This window comes from Colius striatus, chromosome 16 (assembly GCF_028858725.1).
Source record: "Colius striatus isolate bColStr4 chromosome 16, bColStr4.1.hap1, whole genome shotgun sequence".
NCBI lineage: Eukaryota > Metazoa > Chordata > Aves > Coliiformes > Coliidae > Colius > Colius striatus.
Window position 1 is genome coordinate 15,771,525 of NC_084774.1, and position 22,817 is coordinate 15,794,341.

The window sequence follows — 22,817 nt, forward strand, 5'->3', positions numbered from 1 at the left end:
GAATCAATGCTAGTGGCCTGTGGTAAGTAGATGAAATATTGTGGATACTTCTTGAGGGAAGCTGGTAGTTCTCATAGCCCCTTGTGCAGCTGCCCTTGGTATTAGCTCTGGCACTTACCTCGTGGGTGGAGTTAAACAGCACTTCCACTGCAGTTTGGCATCTTTTGTGGGCTGGACTCTGTATCATGCCTCCTGTCAACCTAAAAGGAGCTGAAATTGAAGGTTGTGCTGGATGCTATTCTACTTGGAAACTGTGCCAGTGCAGGGTTTCAAGTCTTGGCAGCTGTGTTAAAGCAGCTATTGCAATGTTCCCCTCCTATCTGGCAGCAAGAACTGGGTTACATAGGAGAGACTCCTCGGCATCTTGCCAGCACAGCCTTTGCAAATGTGCTTCTAACACTTTTTTTTTTGCTGTCACTGCACAATGCAGATCAGGTGAGAGACTAATTCAGATCCCTGTTTTCCCATAATAATTATAAAAACTTGTATTACTTTGAATGACAATAATAGTTTGACTCTTTTTGTCAGCTTATGAAAGGCTACTGACTAACATTCTCCACATCCTCCTCCTCTTTCCACTTTGTACTTAAAAATCTCTGCCCAGTACAAATACATAGCAGGTTTAAAGAAAAATAAGAAAAATCAAGAAGTGCCAAAGAGTGTTCCAAGAGGAGCTTAGCAACATAGCTCTTGCTAGCTCTAAAGGAGATGTAGGCATGTAACTAATTCCTGAAATGGATTTGAGGCACTTATGCTGAAATTCTGTGCCGAGTCTGATGCTTTATGTGTTTCTAGAACAATTTCTTCTATAGGAAGTCTGTTTTTATAGCAAGTGTTTGATTGGATTCTCTTTCTAAAGTAGCTAAAGAAACAAAGTGCCAGCCTGGGATAAACACAGGGCTGTAACTGCATTGGTAGCAATCTTGCAGCCACCTGCTGAGCTAGAGGGAAAAATAGACACTCCTGGGTTCTGATTTTGCTCCACAGCTGAGCTCAGGACAGTTAGAAAGGTCACAGTGTCTGCAGACAGTTGTGACTCCAGATCTTTAGGCAATTGAGAGCTCAAGGTCTAATGTAGGTGGGCTCTTCTGTACCTCTGTAGAGGTATTTCTTTGTAATATGTATTGTAATGGCAGTGTTGTTCTAACGTGCAGGCAAGCCAGACTGTGCCATAAATGATGACTACTTGCTTGTACATCAGAGCTAGGATTTCCAAACTTTGGACTAGTTTTTCTCAACATGATGGTGTGCTGAATTCTGTTGTCAGCAGTGCTGTATGGCTCTGTCTCCTCCAACTTGCAGAACTTCTTTCCTCTTCGTTAGCCATCTGTGGCATATTCCTTTTGGGGATATTGGCTCACAACAGCTTGAGCCCAGAACTGAGTATCAAGGTTTTAAGTTTGTTGTGGGCCTCTGAGCAGGTCAGAGCCTAGAGTGTTCTCCTTTCCTTGTACATGCCTTAGGATTGTCTGGTAAGATGAAAATAGATATGTTTGTCCTTGCAGGTGACAGAGCTGCGTGGACTGGCCACTATTCTAGTTGGTGTTGTGATATGTGACAGCATGAACTTCTTTACAACCAAGCCTCAGGCAATCATTGTGGATATAACTGAACTGGGCACCATCAAGCTACAGCTGGAGGTCCTCTGGAAGTAAGTACAGCTTCAAAGGGAAAGAAAAGTTGGAGCTAAACATTTGAGATTAATTAAAGGCTCCAAAGTATGTTACTGAGTAGCATTAAACATCATAGTCCTCTTTCTATTTGCAGAGCAGGTGCAGGATAGATAGCAGCCACATGCATCCTCACAGCAACCCCAGCTACTGTGCCTGATCTCTGACTCTGGGACCAGTCCTTGGGAAGAGGAGGGGGAAAGGGACAGAAGCTGTTTCTATGACCCTTCATTTCCTTGTGTTGATGTTACCAGAGCCATGATTAGCCACGTGAACACTGACATTTTACAGCATCACTATTACCAAGCCACCATTTGTTAAAATTGGAACTTTTCTAAAGTTTTAGCACCTTTGCATTTGCACTGTGATCACAGTTGTTGATATGAGGCCTGTTTGTGCCCTCCTGGGAACTCGGTTACAGATGCACTTTTAAAATAGCTGAGTATTTTCATAGTGCCTGTGACTTTGCCAAATTGTTTTATAACTTAAATCTGTACATTGATTTTTTTTAACATTTTTTGTGGTGTATTACTGATGTTATTAAAAGCAAATTCTCACTTTTGTGGATGCTGCACTAGAACTTCTTCCTCTCTCTAGACACACCACCATAGATTGAGGTAGTACCTGAGGTAGTTATTTCTGCTTTATGGGACTGTTGGTCCATCCTGAGAGTCTTGTCTGTAGCACATCAAAACTTTTAAACCTTTTTCCATTCACTATTGTCCATGGATTAAATTGAGGCATCTTAGTGAAGTGCCCAGTTAAATAGCAGGCACTCTTCACTTGTACTTTTGTACATGGCTTGTTGCAGTCCTCAGCTCTTCCCAGCCCAATGTGGCAAAGAGGCATTTGAACACATCTCCATGATAAGTATCTTCTTGCAAGGCCACTTTGTGATGACTTGTGGGTCTAGGCTCTCCCCAGGAAAAGCAGAAACTGAACCATGTTTAGATTGGGAAGGGCAGGGAGCTATGCCTCGTAGGCCAAATCACCTGTGACTCAGCCTTATACAACTCTTTTTCTGGCCATGTTACTTTCTTGCTTTCTTTAGAATTACCCCAAAATAAGAAAGCTTGTATGTGTTAAATGTTTGGGCTGCCAAATGTGTCCAAAAGCTCAATAGATCTTTGAGCAACAGAAAAGTTTCCTTGCCCTTAGGGTAAAGAAGTCAAATGTATTTTACAGTCAGACTTGACTTTTTTCAGGTCTTAATACACCATTTTTACTTTTAATTACCTTTGGGGGCATCATTTGGTTTAAACCTTATCAGATTTTTTCAAGCCACCAGCACAAGAAATGCCACAAAGCTTTTCTGTTGCAATTCCTGTTTGAGTGTTGATGGACTGTTTTCAGGTTGCATTTCTGAGGCTGAGGAAAGAAAAGCTGTACTGATCAACATACTATTTTCTGAATGTCTGTTGTGTATACTGTGGTTCCTGAAATTTAACGTTGATTTGTACATGCCATTGGGCCGAAAAGTGACTCTTGGCAACAGCATTGTTTTGTTTGGTTAGTGAGGACTGGGCTAAGGATCAGCTGAGCAATCTGGATGTACATAAATCCATGGGATGCACCCATGGGTGCTGAGGAAGCTGGTGGAAGTCATTGCTGGTGGAAGGTGTGGGCTGGCTGATAAGGTAGAGAGGTGGATTGTTAACTGGCTGTGTGTCTCTGCTGTGTTTAAGTTTTGTGAAATGCTTTGGTATCCTACTGAGTGGATACTCCAGAGTACTTTTGCACAGACCTAGCAGGCTCCTCCTCTGTGACAGCCTGTTTACTGAAGTTGCTTACAGAAAAGAGAAGTTGTGTGGTGAAAACTCAGGGTGTTTCTATTTTCAAAGACAGAGCACTCAGAATTACAGCTGCTGCTTTCTTTGATTTGGGAATAACTAAAATGCAGCTGATCTGCCCAAGCTTCCCAAAGGGGAAAGCTTGCAATCTAGACTTGCTTTGTGAGAAATCCAAACACAGATCACTATTCCACTGCTAATGTATATTTTCTTTTAAATAGGCCAGTAGTCTTCTGGGCTGTAACAAAAGTTCCTTCAACTCCTTTATAGATTATGCCATGAGGAGTGTGAATGAGCTTGGGCCTGTTGCAGAACAGCTCTGTTGGCCAGTTTGGCAGAGGACTTTGGTTTTTTTGCCAACTTAAACAGCAGTCTGAACTCTGTCTCTCACATGAAGGACAAAGAGAAAGCCTGTATTCTCCTTTCAGAACTTCAGTTAACACCCCATCCTGGGATCTAAGGGTATTAGCCAGCCAGAACCACTCTTCTGATTTCTGCAGCTTTGAGCATGTGCTGGCCTGGCTCACAAGGATTCATGGAGTTAGGAGGGGAGTAAAACCCCAGCCTTAGAATAGAAAAGGAGACTGTTTTTGGATACACACCTACTAAAAATCTTGCTCTTATAGATGAGCACTCATGTGCATAGGTAGTTACTCATGGAGGCACCTGTAGACAATAGTCCATCAATACATCACTCTGCTTTTGATGCATCAATACATCACTCTGCTTTTGATGGAAGCCATGTTTTGTAACACAGTCTTGTGATAAGCTGTACTAACCTTAAAACTGGTGCTGCTTATGGGTAGGAGAAACCCAACAGCAATCACTCTTAAAATTGCATGGACACTTTCACCTGTGTTCAACGGGGGAAACAAATCTAAGAATTAATGGCAAGTCCAATCCCATTGACCAGAATTGGGGGCTTGTATTAGTGCAAGTGTGGATTTACAGGCTTAGTAGTGGGATTCAGACAGGTCTGTCCACCACAAGCTCTTCTGGCCCTGTGGTGGTTAATGTGTGGAGTGACGATACAGAAGGGGAGTGATCAGGGCACAGTCTTGGCAGTAGGAGGAAGGAGTGCAGATCCTCTTGGGCTGAATAGGGAATTCAGTTCAGCACTTCTGTCCTCTGCCTGATTATTTATATTCCTCTGAGAACATAAACCAGGAAATGTCCTCCTTACATGCCCAACAGAAATATGCATCAGGTGAGGGAAATAGTAGAAATCTCAAGTATTTAACCCCTCCACAGGTTGGGTGGTTCTGACAAAGTGTCTCACTGGGAATTCATTCTCAGCACTGGCAAAATTGGGGTCCCTCTGAATATGTGCTGATGCAAAGCTGCTGATGGTGTGGGAGGTTCAATCTAGGAGATGGGAGCTCTGATGAATTGCCAGACTGGGCATATGTGCTTTGGACCTGAACACTGAAGTCTTGCAACAATGTTGAGGCAAGCTAGGGGAGAGCTGTGTGCTGCATTTACGTTGGCCTTAATTCTGATGGCGTTGCACTGCTGTGCATTTAATGCCAATATCATAAGTAGACATAACCAAAGGGCAATGTATTTGGCAATACAGAAATAGAATGGGGACAAGAAAGATGATCAGATGTGCAGAGCCACTTTTGTTTTTTTAATAGCATGTTTCAGTCTTGAAGCAGTTTTGATGGATAATACTATACAGGCATATAGATGTTTGCTGTGGGGAATGTGGAAATGATTAACCACTATTTCTTTCAGTGCAGCTACAGAGACAGCTCTCCCATGTCAAAGTACTTGTTCCACAATTTGAAGTTAATGACATTCTTGCATACTGTTGACCTACACAGAGATTTTTGTGTTAATGATCTCAGGAAGTGGCTAGGCAAACTAAGGAAAGAGATGTGTGACAATTAAAGGCAATAGTCTGCTTGCAAAGTCTGGTACTTGACAGATCTGAGCTATGGATTGCCTCAAGTTTGAGTATGTGTCTGGGGAAAGCCTACTATTTTTGACTTATTTCCTATGCTTTCTCCCTGAAACTCCCCTACTGGTTTCTGTCAATGTCAAGATGCTGGGAGAAACGGATTCATAGATCTGTCACAGTATGATGTTTTGTTTGTGGTACAAATGTGGAACAAGATGATGGATCATGCCCAAGATAATAGATGCTTTAGAGCAGACTTCATTCTTTCCTTTACCCTTTGTTTTGCTCTCTCCACTTGTTATCTTGCAGTAACAGGGAATGTGTACTTGTTTGGAGGGCAGCTGAATAGCTGTATTTTGCTAGAGGGTTTTGGTAGTTGTCAAAGGAGCAAAACAGATTTAGCTCGTTATTCCCGTCCCTTTCCTCCAAAGTGTCATTTTGTATTACTGCATTGCTATGTTAAAAGCTAAAACTGAAAAAATGTGAGGAATGGATCGCTGTGACTCTTCTGAAGAAATGCTGTGGATGGGGAATAATTTGCTCCTGTCAGTAAACAGCAGGCTCTGGCTAAAAGGCTCTTACTGTCAGAACCCAAATTTATTTTCTGCATAGTGAGACAATGCAGATGGCTGCTGATGTGACCCCCTGAAACTGGCCTGTGTGATGAACTGCAGCTGGGAGGCATCAGTGAATTTAGCCAATTAACCTGTATCAGACGAGCTCATAGAAGGTTACCTCCATACTGAGGAAGGCAGTGGTGTGCTGCACTGCAGTGTGCTGTTGGGAATTGTCCCTGTGCAACAGGAGAAGCCAGAGAGAGTTGGAGCTCCTCTTTTCGTTTCTGCTGGAGAGCAGAAGTTCATTTCCCTGTGACTGTTCGGTCCTCATTATTGTTTGGATCTTTTCAGACTTCTGTGTCATACAGCTACATGCAGCTGACTGTCTTACTCTGCTCATTACATTTGTGTCTGACATTACAGATTTGTTACAAGCAACTCACTTTAAAAAAACACATGCCAGTACTTCAGTGGAAAACAAAGTTTCTTTTGGTGCCCCGAGGCATCTCAGCAGGGAGCAAAAGTAAGGTAGAAGAAACAAACTTGCTTTACTTAATGTTAAATATGCTTTCCCTCTTCTGACTAACAGGGTCCAAGTTTCCTTAGATTGTTCTGCAAAGGAGTTGGGGAATTAATGGTTGTGATGTAGCAGGTAGCTGAGAAGTTTTTAGAGCAGGACTTGTCAAACTCCTGTAGGCCATCACCAGTATCATCTGGGGTATAACTGGACTCATCCATGACTGTATGAACCACATAACTTGACATATGTCACTGCACAAGCTTCCTTTGCCAGCTAAAGGAGTTGTTTGTTGATGTTTGAAGGTTTTCTTAGTGGCTTTTCCAGGTGGTGTGTGCTCTGCAGGAGGAAAATGATTGGCAGTTTTCCTTATTTACATGTGTGTTATTTGCTTCCCACTGGGTATGGTGTGTGTCTCACTCCCTGCCCAGTGGCTGGCAGCAAGCAGCCTGGACTGCATTTGCCAGGGCTGGTGTCCAGGTGGGACACTGCAGAAGGACTAAGAACACTTCAGGCTTTGGACCTTTTGGACTCTTCTTCCAAAGACTGTGTCACAGGTCTCTGAAGGGTGTTGAGAGGTGCAACCTTTTTGCCTACCTCTTTCCTCTGCTGCCAGTGCAATCAAAGATGCTGGTCAGAAAGGCAGTCTCTCTTTCCTTTTATTCCTTGGGCTGTTTACTAAATGTCACGGTTCAAATCCTGCTGCTGAACACTTCTGTGTATTCTGTCATTAGTGACACTTAGTTCTTTGTGTCTTCTGCTACAGCCCCTTTGACACAGAGAACCTGTTTTTGTCACCTGGAACCACTGCCAAGTTCTCTGTGGGGAGCAGGAAGAGCTCATTATACAATTGGACCCCACCAAATACTCCCAGCTTCAGAGAGAAATACTACCTGGTGAGTGTGCTGAGGAGAGCAAAAAGCAAAGCACTGACCTAGGACTTTAATTTTGGGTTAGGTAAGAACACACTCAGACGTTAAAACGTAGCACTCCAGGGCCTTTGCAGTTATCTTGAGGCTTTGTTATATTTTTCTTTTAACCCTTATCCTTTTGAGTTCCATTTCTGATTTTGTAAAAGAAAAAGAACTCATATCATGCCAAATGTTCCTCTTGGCAGCCAGAGTGGTAGGGGTGTGGGTATCTGCCCCAGTAGTCTATGGTGGGAATCAAACTAGGAACCAGTCTGTCCCAGTAGCTGTGGAGCAGAGGCTTTGTATGAAATCTTCCTTTTCCTCAGCCCTACTTTTTGCCAAATGTAGCCCCAGGGAATAGAAAACACTGTTCACTGTCTCATTCATTCAAGAGTGTTCTGCTTTAACAATTGTTTTATATGATCCTTTCAATTCCAACATACATCTCAGACACCAATAACCTCATATGTTTATGTTCCCCTAACATCAAGTCTGTGGGCTTTGGTGTTGCCTTACCAAGGCAGCAGAACACGTAGTCATCTTCAGAAGGGTTTATCATTTGTACACGTTATGTCAGACCCTTTAAAATGACCATTTCCTCTAACCATTATGTCCACATCCTCTCCTGAGCTGATGTGATACAGAAGCTGCTTGGCAAAGTTGTTCTAGAAACAATTTTGCAGCTGTCTTGGTAACTTTCATCTGACAGATCTAAGGCACAGTTACAGCTGCTCCACCTAGTTCATCCTGTAGGCTCTTAGCAAGTTGTTCCAGTAGTTGCTCTTGCCTAGCCTATGCTGGCCTGGCTCCCTTGTGCAGCAGAGCCCTGTGGCTTTGATCAGTTTAGCTGTGTATGTTTCCAAGATAAGACAGAAAGCTCTGGTTTCCTGAGCGATATCTTGCTCAGTTGTATGTGTGCTCACTTACAAATCTGTTTGCTGCAGTCTGTTTTGCAACAAAGGCAGAACCAAGGGGATGTAAGTGATGAAGCTCAGCCTCCCAGCATATTGAGCTACTTGGCTGCCTGTGATTTTGATGTACGTGGGAGGAGCAAGGCACACAATCCTGCAGAGACAAGCGAGGCAGACTCCTTCAGCTCTGAGGACCAGAAAGGGACAGAATCCACAGATACAACTCCGGCTCTGGACCACGGGATGTTGCCATCTGTGATTGTTCAAGAAGCTTGTACAGAAGAGCAACAGCATCACACAAATCACACAACTCTGGATATCCTGAAGAGGACCCCGTGTGTGGATGCATTTCCAAGTAACCCATCTAGTTTTCTGAATCGTCACAGAGGCAGCAAAAATTCTTTCAATCAGCCCCGAAATCAGCGTCTGACAGAGCAACGAGACATTAGCCAGAAAAGCTTTAATGCTGCCAATGACCTAAAACTAGATGGATGTACAAAGTCACTTGATAAGACTCTCCAAGAAGTGTTAAATTTGCTGAAGTCACACAACATGGGGCAAGCCCAGCTGGAGAAGTTGGAATACCAGGCTTCATCTCTGAGGGATAAATTAAAGGTATGGTAGTGTTTCACCCTTGGTAGATGATGTAGCTTCCACTGTTACTCCTGAGACTAGTTTCTATGGCCGTGTGGCGGTGTTTGCTGTGACGGGGCCGCTGTGTCCTGTGCCCAACACGCAGGTTTGGCCACCAGAGGTCAGGCGCTGCCCAGGGAAGGCGAGCGAGCCCGCAGTGCGTGCAGCCTCATCCCGCCGCGCTGGCTGCGGCTCAGGACCGGGAACACCATCAAGGAACCGCATGCGGCCAAAGTGGAAACCCGTCCGGGCCAGGCAGAGTCTGAGCTGTGTGTCAGACCCTCTATTTTGGTTTGCTTCTAGCTTTTTTTTGTTGTCTTTCAGGTTTAGTGTACCTTGGGAGAGCACTGCATCAGCTCAGCACCCCTCGTGCTGGGATCACCTGGCTCTTGCAGGCAGTTCAGTTAGATGGTGCTCAGAAAATTTCTGTCTTTAGAGGCAAGGTCCTGGAGAAGGGCTTTCTGCCAGCAGGGCATTGTACTGCAAGTTTGGTAATATTATAGTATGTGTGTATCTGCTGTGCAGATTTGGGAGATAAGATACTGTAAGACTTCGTGTGAGATCTGCAATAAGAACTGATGTTAACAAAACTGCACTGAGTGCCTGTTCCAGTGCAACCACTTTGGAAACAGAAGTTACTAAAGCCAAGGCAAGTGCTCTCAAAGCAGCCTTTGCAGGGGAGAGATAGTTAGTGGAAATCCACTATTAATATGGAGGTTCTTTGATACCACCTATGCTGGAGTGCAATGCAGCCTTAAGACTGCTACTTCTAGATCTGAAGCAGAGACGAAGTGGAATTGCACTAATGGCAGATGCAGATCTGAACTAATGGCAGATGCAGACGAATTCATCTGACACCAACCTGAACAGACATGGAAATCCAAAGAGGAATAGAGACAGATTAAAATATTGAAGCATGCTTTGAATTTAATTAGCAATAGTATTTTGGGATGAGAGTGCTGTACCAAGAGCTAGCTTTCTTGATCTGCTAAGAATGAAATCAGGAAAGCAAGTTGATTTGTTGTTGAGTGATTTGTAAAACAGCAATGCATTCATGTAAAGTGGCTGGATAACTACAGATAACAATATTTTCCCTTCTACTTCTTCAACAGCTAAAGACACTTCCCCACAAACATTCATCTATGGAAAGTTTGATGGTGGAGACAGTACTGGAGAGCTTTGACTTTTTGAATGCTGACTGCAGTGCTGATGAGCTCTCATTATTTGGAAGCATAAGAACAGCCAGTATCAGGTGTGTGTCTGCAGCCCTTCCTTCCAGGGGATGAGGGAAGAGAGCAGGGATCCTGGGAACGGTCCCTGATACTCCACACTTGGCTCCGTGACAGTTGAGCAGAGTTGCTGTTGGCACAAACTTCCAGGATAAAAACCAATTCTTTTGAATGCTCTGGTAATTCAGAATACTCCCAGACTGAAATGGCAGGAAACCTAAACTGAATGTACAGAGGAGATGGGAGAATGATACCCGTGGGGTATGATGGAAGGCCCAAGGTGTAGGACTGGAGACAGAGGCTTAGTGGGATGGTGCTGGCCCTGCACCAGTGAGGAGAGCTGTGAGTAACTCAAAGCTCTTCAGCCTGCTTTTAATTCTGAATTCAGTGTTTTGCAAGTTGAATGGCACCAAGACTTACATTGCAGAGCTGTGGGCCTGATCCTTCTACACTTCCAATATCATCAAGCTGGGACAACACCAAGGGATTTGCCCGTTACACGTGCTGCTTATGCAGTTCACTTGCTGCAAATGAGCCAGCAGCTCATTTCACATTATCCAGAAGCATCTTTTGCTAGTATAGGTTCCCCAAAAGGGGATTTTTGTGGCACCAGCTGATCTGGTATCAGTGTCCTGGGATGAGCTTTTGGAGATGAAGTCCTCATTTTTTAAAGAAGTGTTATAATAAAAAGAAATGCAGTTACCTGTTAAATGTCACCTGATTTGTGCTTCTGCAACTTGTGTGAAGGCTGCTATTGAGAATGCACATCTTCATATTTACTGAATGATGAGGGTTTTCGTTTCCCCCCTCTCATCTCAACAGCACATACAATGACAACACTCTTCAGTCCCTGAGCTGTGACACGAGAACAGAAACAAGAGATGTAACTACTGGTGATGACAACTTAGACACTCTTCTGATAACTCATCTGAAGCTGTGCAAAGGCCTCTTGCAGGTAAGGAATAGTCTGTGGGTTTCCAGGACACCAGTTGTAATTGTTGGTTCTGATTACAGACAAGAGAGAATATGTAGTTGGTGCTTTTATAAAAGCAGAAAGACTCAGAATAGAAATTGAGGCAAAAAGATTCAGAGTGTATGTGTGTGTGCACAGTGTCACACAAAACTGCTGCTTTTTGTCAGCCTCTGAGTTTTGCTGAAGCTCTAACTAACCCCTTTGTGCCCAAAGCTGCTCATGCAGTAGCACTTGGGTTGGATTGTGGATCAATAATAGGTGACCAATTTTTCAATGAATGAAAAACTGCTACTACCAGAAAAAAGCTGGTAGTGTGTAGGGCAAGAAAGAACTCTTCTCTCTACCATTTCTCAATTAACTTGAGTTAATAGTGCTCAAGCATGTTATTGTTGTCAGTTACTTCTGATGAGGATGGGCAGCAGGGGACAGAGTAACTGTTGGAGTTGATCCATGGCACAGTTGCCAATGGACAGGGACAGAGAGCCTGTCCCAGCATAGTGTGATTCCCTCATCCTGTTCTGCTGAGCAGCTTTGCACTCAAACTGACCTGTCAATGCTGTGAGGGGAAAAGAGGCATCTGGTAGCAGCTGGTGTGTTTTCTCACAGACTTTAGAGGTTTGATTTTTAAGACAGGATCAAGTTTGAGGCACATGAGGATTTCTGCCTTTGTTTCAGCTATTAAGATAAGCATGTTGCATTTCAGAAACTGAGGTCACCAAATGTAGCCCACATTGTCCAGGAGAGTATTTTGGAAGAAGTATCAGAGCAGACACAAGTCCTGGGGGACGTCTTGGACATGTCTGTTGAAGAAAGTGAGTAACTGCCTTGTTCCAGGCATGCCAGAAGTGTGAGGGGTACAGGTAACTCTGCTTGAGCTTCCCCAGACACATCAGGGTCTTGTTATAAATTCTTTACAAACATTCACGTAATTCTAACAGCTTTTGTATCTAGATTCTTGGGGAAAAAAAACAAGGCTCATCATTTATTTGGGGTTTTTCTTCCTCCTGCAAGGAAGGAAAAGGTTTGAAGAAGTTTGACTCAAAGAAATAGTAGGTGAACTGGTATGTCAGAGAAACAGGGATGTTATAGATGATCAAGTCTGCAGCCAGAGAAAAGCAGAATAGCCTTAATAATCCTCTTTTATAGCTATACTTTCTGTTAGTAAGCAAACAGCCCAACTTCTATCTGCTTTTCTTGCAAGATAAATTTGCTGTGCTGTTTTTCACATCATAGGCCTTTCCCTTCTTAAATTCTTGCATTTGTTGGCTATAACAAAATGATAAAGGCACAGTGGGAGGCTTTGAAAGCTTTTGTTCTTGGTAAATATAGTGGCAAGAATGCAAATCCTGGTTGGAAGCATGTGCTGACATTTTATCCTGAAGGATGTGAGAATAAACTGTTCCCTAGAGCAAGGCTCTGAAAGGCCTTTGGCACAATATGCTGAGGAAAGTGTAGGAGTCTCAAATGCAGAACACAAGTTCAGCCTCTCTGTAGGCATAAGTGAGAAATTACAGGGTTTAAATGACAGTGAGAAACCACAGGGTATTGCTTCAAGTGATCTTCTGAAGCATTTGAAACAAAAACCTGCCTCAGCCTATGCAACTGAGGTTCAGAGTTCTCCACTTGTGAAGAGATCCTGTATGTCAGGGTCTCTCAAGTGCCTGGAAACTGCACATCTCTTGCTGGTAGAAGTGGAAACAAGCTCAGAGGAAGTTTGTCCAAAACTTGACTCGGCTGCTGGGGAAAATGAACAGTGAGAGGCCAGAGAGCTGCTAGGCATGGCATTCAGGTTCTATGACAGCTCAGGAGCTCAGCCCAAGCTTGGTGGAATCAGTGCTTGCAGATGTTGAAATACTGACAGCAAATCTCCATCTTTGAACAAAACCTTCTATGTAACACAGATACAAGTGATGCTGACGTGTCTCCAGATAAGCCATCTGGTGCCTGGCTTCTCATGTGAAATCCCAAACCTGTTAGAGCTCACTAACTTTCTGAAATGTTATGAAATTTATTCCCAGTTATTCAAAAGGCTAAAAAGAAGAAGCACTATCTGAAGATGTGGAGCGATCTTGCAGAGCCTGGAAGCATCTTCTTTGCTTCAGCAGAAAGATTCCGTCATGCACTAAAATACACATTGACACTCAAAGTGAAGGAAAAATACCCCAGGCAACTCGAAGCAGGTACCAGTCTGTTTCTTCAACATCAGGCCCCTCTGGCTTCACTTTATAGAATGGCTAAAAATTGTCCTTGTGCATTTAAATAAATTAGACTAAAACTCTTTCTCACTTGCTTTAAGCAGCTTCCATCTAACAGGCCTGTCGTGTTCTCATTGGTTGTTTCTGTTGCTTTCAGTGCTGGGGAGGTTGCTGGAGCAGATCACTACCTGTGATGGGTTGCTTCCCTCTCCATGCCTCCCAACAGAACCAGTTACTGTATTCCAGTTTTATAGCTACTTGGAGAAACACCACATTACCAGCCTGGAGAAACACTTGGGAAAACTTGCTAAAGAAGGTAATGGCAGCACTTGGCTCCTTCATTGAACTCCCCAGCCCAGAGCTGGCTGGTTCTCCCCAGGTTTCTACTCCAGATACACTATCAGAGCAGAAAACAGCCCAGCCACTGCATTGACAATTTGTTTCCATTTTAATTCCCCTTATGACCATGTAATTTTAATTACAACAGGAAAGATACCCTTGACTCCCATATCTAACCACGTAGAAGCAAAACAGAGGTGTGATGGATCAGTTTCTCTTGAGTGCCCTAAAAAGTGGGTTCTGTGATATTCTGAGGTTAAAGCAGAAGCCAAGCTGGCAGCCATCTACAATCTCTGTAGCTTTGTGGGACTACTGCAGCTGTAATCAGACACAGAAAACACCAATAACATTTCAGAGGTTACTAACGTGCATTTTCAAGCACAAGGTAGCCAATGTCATGCTGAAGCCTAGTCCAGTATATGAAAGTACTTTAAAACATAGTCTGTCTCACAAGAGAGCTATTTGATAAAAAAGCCCCGATGCTGGCTGCCTCTTCAGGCTTATTTTGATGCAGATGATTCATCTGGTGGGGGACTAAGAACTTGTGCACTGTGTTAGTTGTTAAGACCTGGAATATCCTTCCAAGTGAGACTATGCCTGATGTCATAATTTTTTAAAGTCTGAGGGTTTTCTCTTTGACCAGTACAGCTCCACCTTTGAGATGTTCAAAAGCCTTGTGCTTGATGGTGCCTGCCCTGCCCTATTTCGGGGTTAGCCCACTCGGCCTAATGCCAGAAGGTGCAGGAGTTGTTTTGCACTGTATGTTGTCTGTAGCGATGCCCCTGGGCCCTAAAGGGACGAGGGCTTCGCTGTACCCTGTGACCTGCAGTTGTGAAACCATCCTCTGCTCTGCTCCTCGGACAGCCTTGGCACAGGAGGAAACGAAACAGTGATGGGGAAAGGAGACAGGATGGTCAAAGGGGCACTTGTCCCGCCTCGCTTCCCGCCAAGCTTGGCGGGCTCCTCAGCCATGTGGATAACTGTGTGTGGCTAAAAAGGACCGAACTGGGGATGCATTTATCGTCTTTGGGCAATGTCTTCATCTGCTGGTTAGTGAAGCTGAGCCCTCTCCCTTGCAGTGATGCTAATTGAGGAGCTGCAGTGCCCCGGGCGGCTGAAGACCCTTAAAAAGCTGAGAGGGAAGCGACTGAGCAAGCTGCAGCCTCTGCCGCAGACGTTACGGCTGCTGGGGCTGCTGCAGCTGGACGGGAACCACCGGGTGGGCAGAGCCGCCACAGCCTGCCTGTGCCGCGCTGCCCGCAGCGCCCTGCGGCACAAGGTACGGGAGCACGCGGAGCCTGGCACATCCCGCCAGTGCCCGTCCTTAATAACCACACGCAGTGCCAGTGCCCGTCCTTAATAACCACAACCTCAACCACATCGGCCTCAAGTGAATTCTCTGTGGCCTTCAGTTGATTTTGGGTGCATGGACCAGCGCTGATGTCAGCCTGACCCCGAGCGCCTGGTCACACTCAAGTTAATGAACTCTTTTTTCCCCCCCTCCTGTTTTTCCACTCAGGCTCTCTTTTTCTACACCGATGTTTTAGCTGACTGTGATGCAAGACTTCAGCAAGCTGCGTGTTTGGCTCTTAAAAACCTCCGAGTAAGTATTTACAGCTCTCTGTCCGCTGTGCGTGTCTGGCCAAAATTGCTCGGTGCAATAGTGTAGCTTTCCTTAAGCTGGGACGGAGGGTGACTCTTTCAGCTTCCTTCTATTTGGAATTAATGAACTCTGCTGCTGCCAAAACCAGTGGTGCAATTATTCAAGAGGCAGCAGCCAGAGGGAGCTGCAGGCATCTTGGAGTGGCTCAGTTTGATCTGAGAGGCCCGGTGCGACGGCAGAAAGGATGTTTTCCAACTTGTACCGTATTGTCAGTGGGAAGGACAACAGCTACTGAGGGACAGCTGGCCTGTAGAAACACGCAACAGTCAGCTGTACGTGGAGTCAGTTCTAAAGCTTTAACTGCAGAGATCTGAAGTTAAATCAGTTCATCATTCTTTTTTAACAATAGCTGATTATAGTCAGAAAATGAATAATTGCATTGCTATTACAAGAAACTGTCAGAACAGATGTGAAGCTTTCCAACACCCGCGAGCCTGGAGCTGCAGACAAGGGATTACTGTGAGTACAGTTTCTACAGAGACATAGTCTCAAGATAGGCCCAACAAATCAGTCTTACTCTGTCAGATTTGCAAAGCAACTGCTGCTGGTGCCAAGCCTGTTAACTCTGACAGGGAAGGTCGTGGTTGGTTTCTGCTGATGTAACAATCGTGTGAGGTGTACGCTGAATCTTACACTTTATCGTACCTTAAAACGGGAGAGAAAGTAGCAGAAGTGAGATTCGTGCTCAGAAACATTAACTGCAGGTGGAGGAAGAAAAGAAAGGTTACAGCAGAATTCAGAAGGGATGGGTGTTCTTATGTCTCCGTTTCCCTTGGAAAAAATGTTCTTTAAATGCAAATGTTTCTTTTTCTCAAACAGGGTGTTGAGAGTATTGAGCAGGTTGCCCACCTCTGCCAATCTGAAATAGAGGAGGTCAGGAATGCAGCCAGGGAAACAACACTGTCCTTTGGTAAGTCTTCTGTACGAGTTTAGGATAGAGATTCTGCAAAAGTCACGTGAAATAGTGCAGAAGCAGAAGAGGCCTCAAGTCAGCCTGAACACAGCTCAGACAATGGAAATGTTTAATGAGCAGTTGCTTCATACCATGGAGAGAAACTGTATCACATGCAATAACCAAAGGCTTCTATGAAAGTTTGTAGAACCAGATAAAAGGAGTTTTCTCTAGGAAAGTGCTTTAAGAACCACTAAACTTTTTAAAAGGGTGGCAGATAAGAACTGAAAGTGCTGACGGTGCTGCTGAGCTTCTGAACAGGAGTGCTGGCAGCAGCCATTTTTCTCCTCCTAAGACTTTGTATAAAGGGCATTTGAACCTAGACAATCACAGTAAAAGCCTCTTCAATCTCTGAGACTACCAAAGCTGATTTAAAGATGAAAAAAAATTATAAAATCAATAACAGACTCTTCAGGTCTGGTAAATCTTTTCTGGGCACCTACACACTGACTGGTCGTGTCTCATTTTAATGTTCTTGTTCAAATGGTTCCACTCTGAACACTGGAGGGGTGTAAAGAGCTCAAACAAATAGGTTTATGGTGGTTCATTACCTGTTACTTCACCTGAGCTCAGCAGATTTACAGTGGAGTCAAGCTGCTAATGAAATGTCAGTGTTCTTGTGCTGCTGCTGAGGCAAAGGAGCATTGCTGAAGCTGAAGACCTCACTGCACAGCTGTGAGACAGGGAGGACTGGGTTCTCAGGAGAGGGTGGTTTCCTTGTTCTGTCCTTCCTAAAAGCACTTTGGTTCATGCTTAGCTCTGGGGATCTCCAGACTCTCTTCACAGAAACCCTCAGATTCACATGTCTTACAAAAGAAGTTTTCCAGCTGTGATGCTCCAAACTGTTACTCATGTGGAAGTGTTTCCAGAAGCTTGATTTTTTCCACAGTGGCTTCTAGCAGATTGTGGAAAAACTATTCTCTCAGAGATGTGTTTGTCACTGTTTAGAGTTCTCATTAGTTCCAAACAATGTCCCAGCAGAAAGATTTCTGGAGCCTCACAGTTCTCAAGATGCTTCTAACTGCTCCTTCTTCCTCAGCATGGGATATATTTTTTCTCTTTCTGCACAGGTGAGAAGGGCCGACAAGCCTTTGAGAAAATGGACAAGATTTGCTGTGAATTAAGAGAAACTGTACAACAAGAGGCTGAAATTGAAATCACAGTGTTTTAGAGGTGGAATGTGAGGAGCTGAATCATATTGTCCTCTCAGCCACAGAGGAGGATGACTTTGGCTTGTTGTTTATCAGTGTCTGGTTTACTTGTGCCCTGCTCTGTATGTGCTGCCTGCTGACAGAGGACAAGTTATTGCCAGGGGAGAAAAGTTTTGAGCCTGCACAAACTAGACAGGAATAGATGTTCTCATGGCCTCCTCAGCACAGGAGGAAACAGCAAGTGCTGGATGGATCAAAACCAGGATCTCTCAGAATATGGAACTGGGTTGTCACATCCCCCTGGAATTAGCTGCCATACTCAAACTGTAAGGCAAACATCTATCTTCCTACAAAGTGTTTTATCAGTTTTTCAGAGGAGAGAATTGCTCACTCTCCAACAAACCCCTGAGAAACCAGCAGGCAATAGATCATTTGACCTATACGTTAGAAAAAGATCCAGTGCCATTGCTTGGTGGTTTCCTTTTCTTGTACACTTCACTTGCAGAAGGAAAGCTGGTTACTTCAGAAGCCAATTTCTTCATCATCCTCATTCCAGCCTCAGGCAGGTTCAAGGAAGAACCAAGAAGGACATGTGCTGAGTGTAGATCCTCAGCAGGAAGGTGTGTGGTGCATTTGCCAGGTGCAGGTCTGGTGCAGAGACAGCTCTGTGTAAGTAGTTTGTTGTTTTATTAAATTTGTTCATTTAGTCATAGATTTGAGACTTCTCCCAAGCCCTCGCTGTGTCAGGCTCCTTACTCAGCACTTAGCTTAGTGGAGGGCGGCCATCAAGAAGCCTGGCTTCAGGTGAAATACTTGAAAGGGTTGGGCTTGCGTGTGTATATATTTTTATTATACATATAAAACTTTTCTATTCAGTATTTATTTGTTAGATTTCATACTGTTTTTCTAAAATTCTAATAAAACATTTGAGACAAGTTTGTGCAAGTGCTTCACACGGCTGTGGCTGTAGCAGCGTGGAGAGGGGAGAGGTGACAGATCACCTCAGGCCCGCCCTCCATGCGTGGGTCAATCATCTCAGGGCCAGGCATTGAGCAGAGGGGATGGAGATGGGAAAAGAGCAACATCCAGGAAGAGGTGAGGACTTTACCCCTGGGCTCTGACAGGAGGACCAGGATGCTGTAACACAAGTTCCCCTTAAACCCAAGGTAAATCTTCTTTGGTGTTGAGCTGAGGGAGCCTTGCCACAAGCTGCCCAGGGAGGGTGTGGAGTCTCCTTGGGAGGTTTCCAAACTCACCTGGCCCTGTTCATGTGCCCCCGGATTGAGGGGAACCTGCCTTAGCAGGGGCATGGACTGGATGAGCTCACTCTGTGAGATTCTTTGGTTATGCTGTTCTACAGCAATGTTAAACTTTTAATGGGCTGTTTATCCATGCTCTTAACTCTGCTTTTTACCTTAGAGTTGTTTAAAACCAGGAGCCTCTCCTACTTTGGTCAATTCTCTTCTTCCTTGGGTCACTTGTCCCCGAAACGGGGCAGCCCCATGGCTTTGTGTGGGGCACTGACAGCTTCCCCCGGGCACTGCTGCCTACTCTCCCATGCTCTCACTACCACATTCTCAACCCTCTGTTCAAGCACCTCTCCTCCAGATGTAGTTTGCTTTAAAAAATCTAAAAAAGGTAAATAACGCACAGAGGTGGCTGTAGCACAGCCTGATACTGATGTAGCCCTGCCCAACACAACTTCATCCCGAGGCACCCCTACAACTCCTGCAAAAACCCACTTCTGTGTGAGAGTTACTACAGTCCATGTAGTGCAGATTCCTGAGCCAAGGTAGGTAAATTTTAAGTGTTTAAAGTGAAAGACTAGAGCACGGAGCTGTATGTGTCAGGGAGAGACACTGGATACTCCTCTCCTTTTACTGGAGTTCTGACCTACACGCAAGTACTTATTTACATCACTTTCCTCTGCAAAAACCCTACCACCCATCCCCGTAACCCAGCCTGGCCCAGGGGCTGAAAGGGGAGCCAGTGGCTCTAGCCCTGAGACAAGAGGAGACAAGAAGATGCTCATGTACATTCTTTAAAAAAAGGATTTTATTGTTACAACTAAAATGAGAACTGAAAACTTGTATGGGAAATTGAAAAACTGTACAATTTTACTGTAACCTGGGAGGTCCTTGCAGCGGCTTACACAAAAGACAAGATACCTGAAAATGTGTTATACCAAAACATTGAGCTTTTTTGGGGTTTTTAAAGGTTTTTTTTAAAAAAAGTTTATTTTATGGCAATCTGTAAAAAAGAAAGACCTGATGAGTAAATATTTGCTTAAGGCATATAGCAGAGCAGCTCACTAACTTTCTAACGAGTTTAACATGGATGTTTGTCCATTTCCCAAGAACAGGTTAAACCAATACACCCACGGTGAAACGCTACAGTCTACACACACCCCCACAACCACAGACAGCTACAGGACGCAGAACAGAAAGGGTTAAGGGGCTGTGGGCTAAGCCCTACACACACCTCCAGGGCTTGGGACCAGCTCGGGCTGTGCCCGTTTGCAACAGCTGCAGGAAGGGGGTGGTCAAGCCTTTATCCTCAGCTGCAGAGGATATCCTATCAGTTACCCTGGATCCAAAGGAAGGATGCTTTGCTTTCCTGCCACAACCCAAATTTCAGATATTCCCTCTGGGGAGGAGGTTGAAGGGAGTTGCTGGTTATTTTCAGATGGGCCAGTCCTGCACGAGCCTGCACAACTCCTGAGCCAGGGGCTGCAGCTGAGGCTCCCCTCTCCCTGCAGCCCATCCCACCCCAACCTTGCTGTGCCCCGGTGGGGGGAGGTGTGCACAGGGCTTACCACGCTCTCTGGAATGTCTGTACTATACTTACTGGGCTGAAATGATCCATGCTAAACACCTGGGGACACGGAGCACGCAGGGACTCAAGAGGAAGTCATGCCACGGATTAGGCGAGTACATGTTCTCTGGGAAACACCGACCCAGTCTCGCTGAACGAAGATACTTTCAGCAACACCCTTTGAACCACAGCCACTTAATGATCACTTCATGCAAATATAATTTGGGCACATCAGGAAGCAGAAATAGAAGTTCTTTCACCTTTCAAGCAGGTGGTGGTTAATTAGGACACTAAGAAGACTTTACATGCAGTTGAATACGAAGGGGGAACAACTGTCGCCTTAGAACAATATTCTACCACCTGCTGCGAGTGGTGGGGACAAAGCCATCACATACTGTCTCTTAAATACACAGATGAGCCATTATATATTACCATTTTTCTATACTTCTTTTTCACCTTTCCAATAATATAACTAAATAGTGACTGATTACAACATTCCTCCTTTCAAGTACTGGTCTGACCAACAGTCTCACAGGTGAAGTATCGATGCCCAGTACTACCTGAGGATTTATTATTGTCCTTTTGAAAAGCCCTTGATGCAAGCTTAACAAAACACAAAACAGAAACAACTTCCACGCCCGGCCCCATTCACCAAAGTCTGCAGCGAAGGAGAAGAGCTACACCTACAGCCAGCCTTGCAAAATAAATACAGAGTGGGGAGAGACTGTCAGCAGGTGCTCCCCAGCCATGGCTGCTCTGACAAGGGGAGTTAAGTGCTGGATGTCTAACAGAGCTGCGTAGCTCTGTTGCTAATTAGCTGTCAGGGCTGGGCTGGAACCACTCCAGCCCTCAGCAGTGAGTTTACTCCCAGCCCCGGCAGCACCACACAAGCAAAAAAAAAAAAACAGTCAATCTTTGCTATTATTGTTTCAGCTGTGAATAATTTGGTACTACCAGGAGGCCCAGCACCCAGACCCTTATTTACAAGCACTTGATGTCCCTTCAGCCCTGGGCCTGTGGGGAAGGGCACAGATAGAACGTGGCAAGGTGGGCTCACCCCCACAGCCCTCACTGAAGAGCATCTCTTCAAGCCAAATGAAAGCCAGTATTTTACATCTTTGCTTTAAAAAGAGTAGAACACGTCAAGGCTTGCATCGTGAGCCAACCCCTACGGCCCCAGCCCACCCTGGCTCCTGGTGCACGTGGGTCTGCCGGCAGCTGCCACAGCAGGACGAGCTGAGGATGCGCTGACGCGGGCTCCTGCCGCATGCCGCCGGCGCTCGCGGGACTCGGGCTGTTCCTGACGGAGCAGATGCAGAGTGAAACTGCCTTTTACCTTCCCATTGAGGAGGTTAAAGAGCTGGTCCTTTGCAATGCCAACTGCACAATGCTGGTGGAGATGGTTTGGTTGAATTTCCCTTCCTGTTTTTCTCCCTCCCCTCAACCTCTCCTAACCCAGAATATAAAAGTAAAAACAGCTTTACAAAGGATGGTGCAATGTAACTAGGCGTATGTGCAAGTAGAGTGCAACAAAAGTCAATGAGGAGATACACTTCTTAATCAAAAAAAAAAGAAAATAAAAGAGCTTGACATGTTGGGATACCCTGAGCAAACGCAGAAGCCTGTTTCTATAAACATATGTAAAACAATCAGCTCTTGAAGAAGAGTTATGCCAAGATTAACTATATTGATACCACAGGCACTGCCCACAACTCAGTCTTTAATGATGAAGCAAGTGAAAAAAAAAACCAAAACAAAAACCCAGCCACAAACAGCCCTCCCCTCACTGCCCCCCTCCAAAGAGTTTACATTCGTCAGGTATGTGGGTTTCTTTCTCTTTTTGGGGGGGAATCTGTCAATGTAAGTCATGTATTTGGTTACAACAACTTGGAGAGTACAAGCAAGTTTCACTTGTGCCTAGTTTTTCTGAAACACAAAAGAAAAAGAACTGGCTTTTTAAAAAAGGCTAAAAACAACAATGTGTTGTAATTCTATTATTTAGTTTAAAAAAAAAGAGAAAGAAAAAAAAAGGAAAAACAAACTATTTGGCATTTTTTCTGCTTACTCCTGAATATTTTAAGGCCCTGAGATTAGAATATTATGTTCTTGGGACCACAGGGCTAGATAAAACCCTAGTGCATCAACTCTCTCTTTAAGCCCTAACCAAAGTTCCAGCCTTTCAACCTAAGATCTACCTCCCCGTGCCGAGGCTCTCGAGCCTCCCTTCGCTCTCCTCCAGAGAAGCTCATTACAAACCCTCGGTGTCCCTGCAGGCTCGGCCTTGCTGGAGGTCCATCAGTGAAAACACACCCTGTAACAGAGATAAGCTCCTGCCGTGAGGAAAGTGAACATGCAGATATTCACTAGAAATGGCTTCCAAGTTGTCGTCATGTTCTCATCGTCCTCTTCCGAGTTCTCCGACTTCACTGACTCTTCCTTGTGGGGCGAGAGATGCAGATTCTCCCCAACAGTTCTCCTCCGAATTTCAGTGTCTTGACTAGTGCTTTAAGGCAAAGAAATAGAGACTACTCAGTACTGGATTCTCCCCTGGGAGAGAAGCCAAGCAGGCTCTCCAGGAGGAGGGCCTCACCCCCAACACCACAGCAGAG

At 44.8% G+C, this 22,817-nt stretch overlaps 2 protein-coding genes across 11 annotated transcripts in view; one reads left to right on the plus strand and one right to left on the minus strand.

The window, feature by feature from the left end:
* The window catches only part of RIPOR3 (RIPOR family member 3), a 50,406-nt gene extending 32,077 nt beyond the window's left edge, over positions 1 to 18,329 (plus strand). For all 7 annotated transcript variants that reach the window (XM_062009459.1, XM_062009455.1, XM_062009458.1 and 4 more), the window contains 12 exons: positions 1,506 to 1,651; positions 7,204 to 7,333; positions 8,293 to 8,874; positions 10,005 to 10,144; positions 10,944 to 11,076; positions 11,798 to 11,906; positions 13,113 to 13,274; positions 13,447 to 13,605; positions 14,708 to 14,907; positions 15,148 to 15,231; positions 16,111 to 16,201; positions 17,314 to 18,329. In XM_062009459.1, the coding sequence (XP_061865443.1) occupies positions 1,506 to 1,651; positions 7,204 to 7,333; positions 8,293 to 8,874; positions 10,005 to 10,144; positions 10,944 to 11,076; positions 11,798 to 11,906; positions 13,113 to 13,274; positions 13,447 to 13,605; positions 14,708 to 14,907; positions 15,148 to 15,231; positions 16,111 to 16,201; positions 17,314 to 17,414 (2,037 nt within the window). In that variant the 3' untranslated portion in view covers positions 17,415 to 18,329. The remainder of the gene's footprint in view (positions 1 to 1,505; positions 1,652 to 7,203; positions 7,334 to 8,292; positions 8,875 to 10,004; positions 10,145 to 10,943; positions 11,077 to 11,797; positions 11,907 to 13,112; positions 13,275 to 13,446; positions 13,606 to 14,707; positions 14,908 to 15,147; positions 15,232 to 16,110; positions 16,202 to 17,313) is intronic.
* A 1,102-nt stretch (positions 18,330 to 19,431) lies between these two features.
* PTPN1 (protein tyrosine phosphatase non-receptor type 1) overlaps positions 19,432 to 22,817 on the minus strand; it is a 41,340-nt gene continuing 37,954 nt past the window's right edge. For all 4 annotated transcript variants that reach the window (XM_062009461.1, XM_062009462.1, XM_062009464.1 and 1 more), the window contains one exon: positions 19,432 to 22,711. In XM_062009461.1, the coding sequence (XP_061865445.1) occupies positions 22,504 to 22,711 (208 nt within the window). In that variant the 3' untranslated portion in view covers positions 19,432 to 22,503. The remainder of the gene's footprint in view (positions 22,712 to 22,817) is intronic.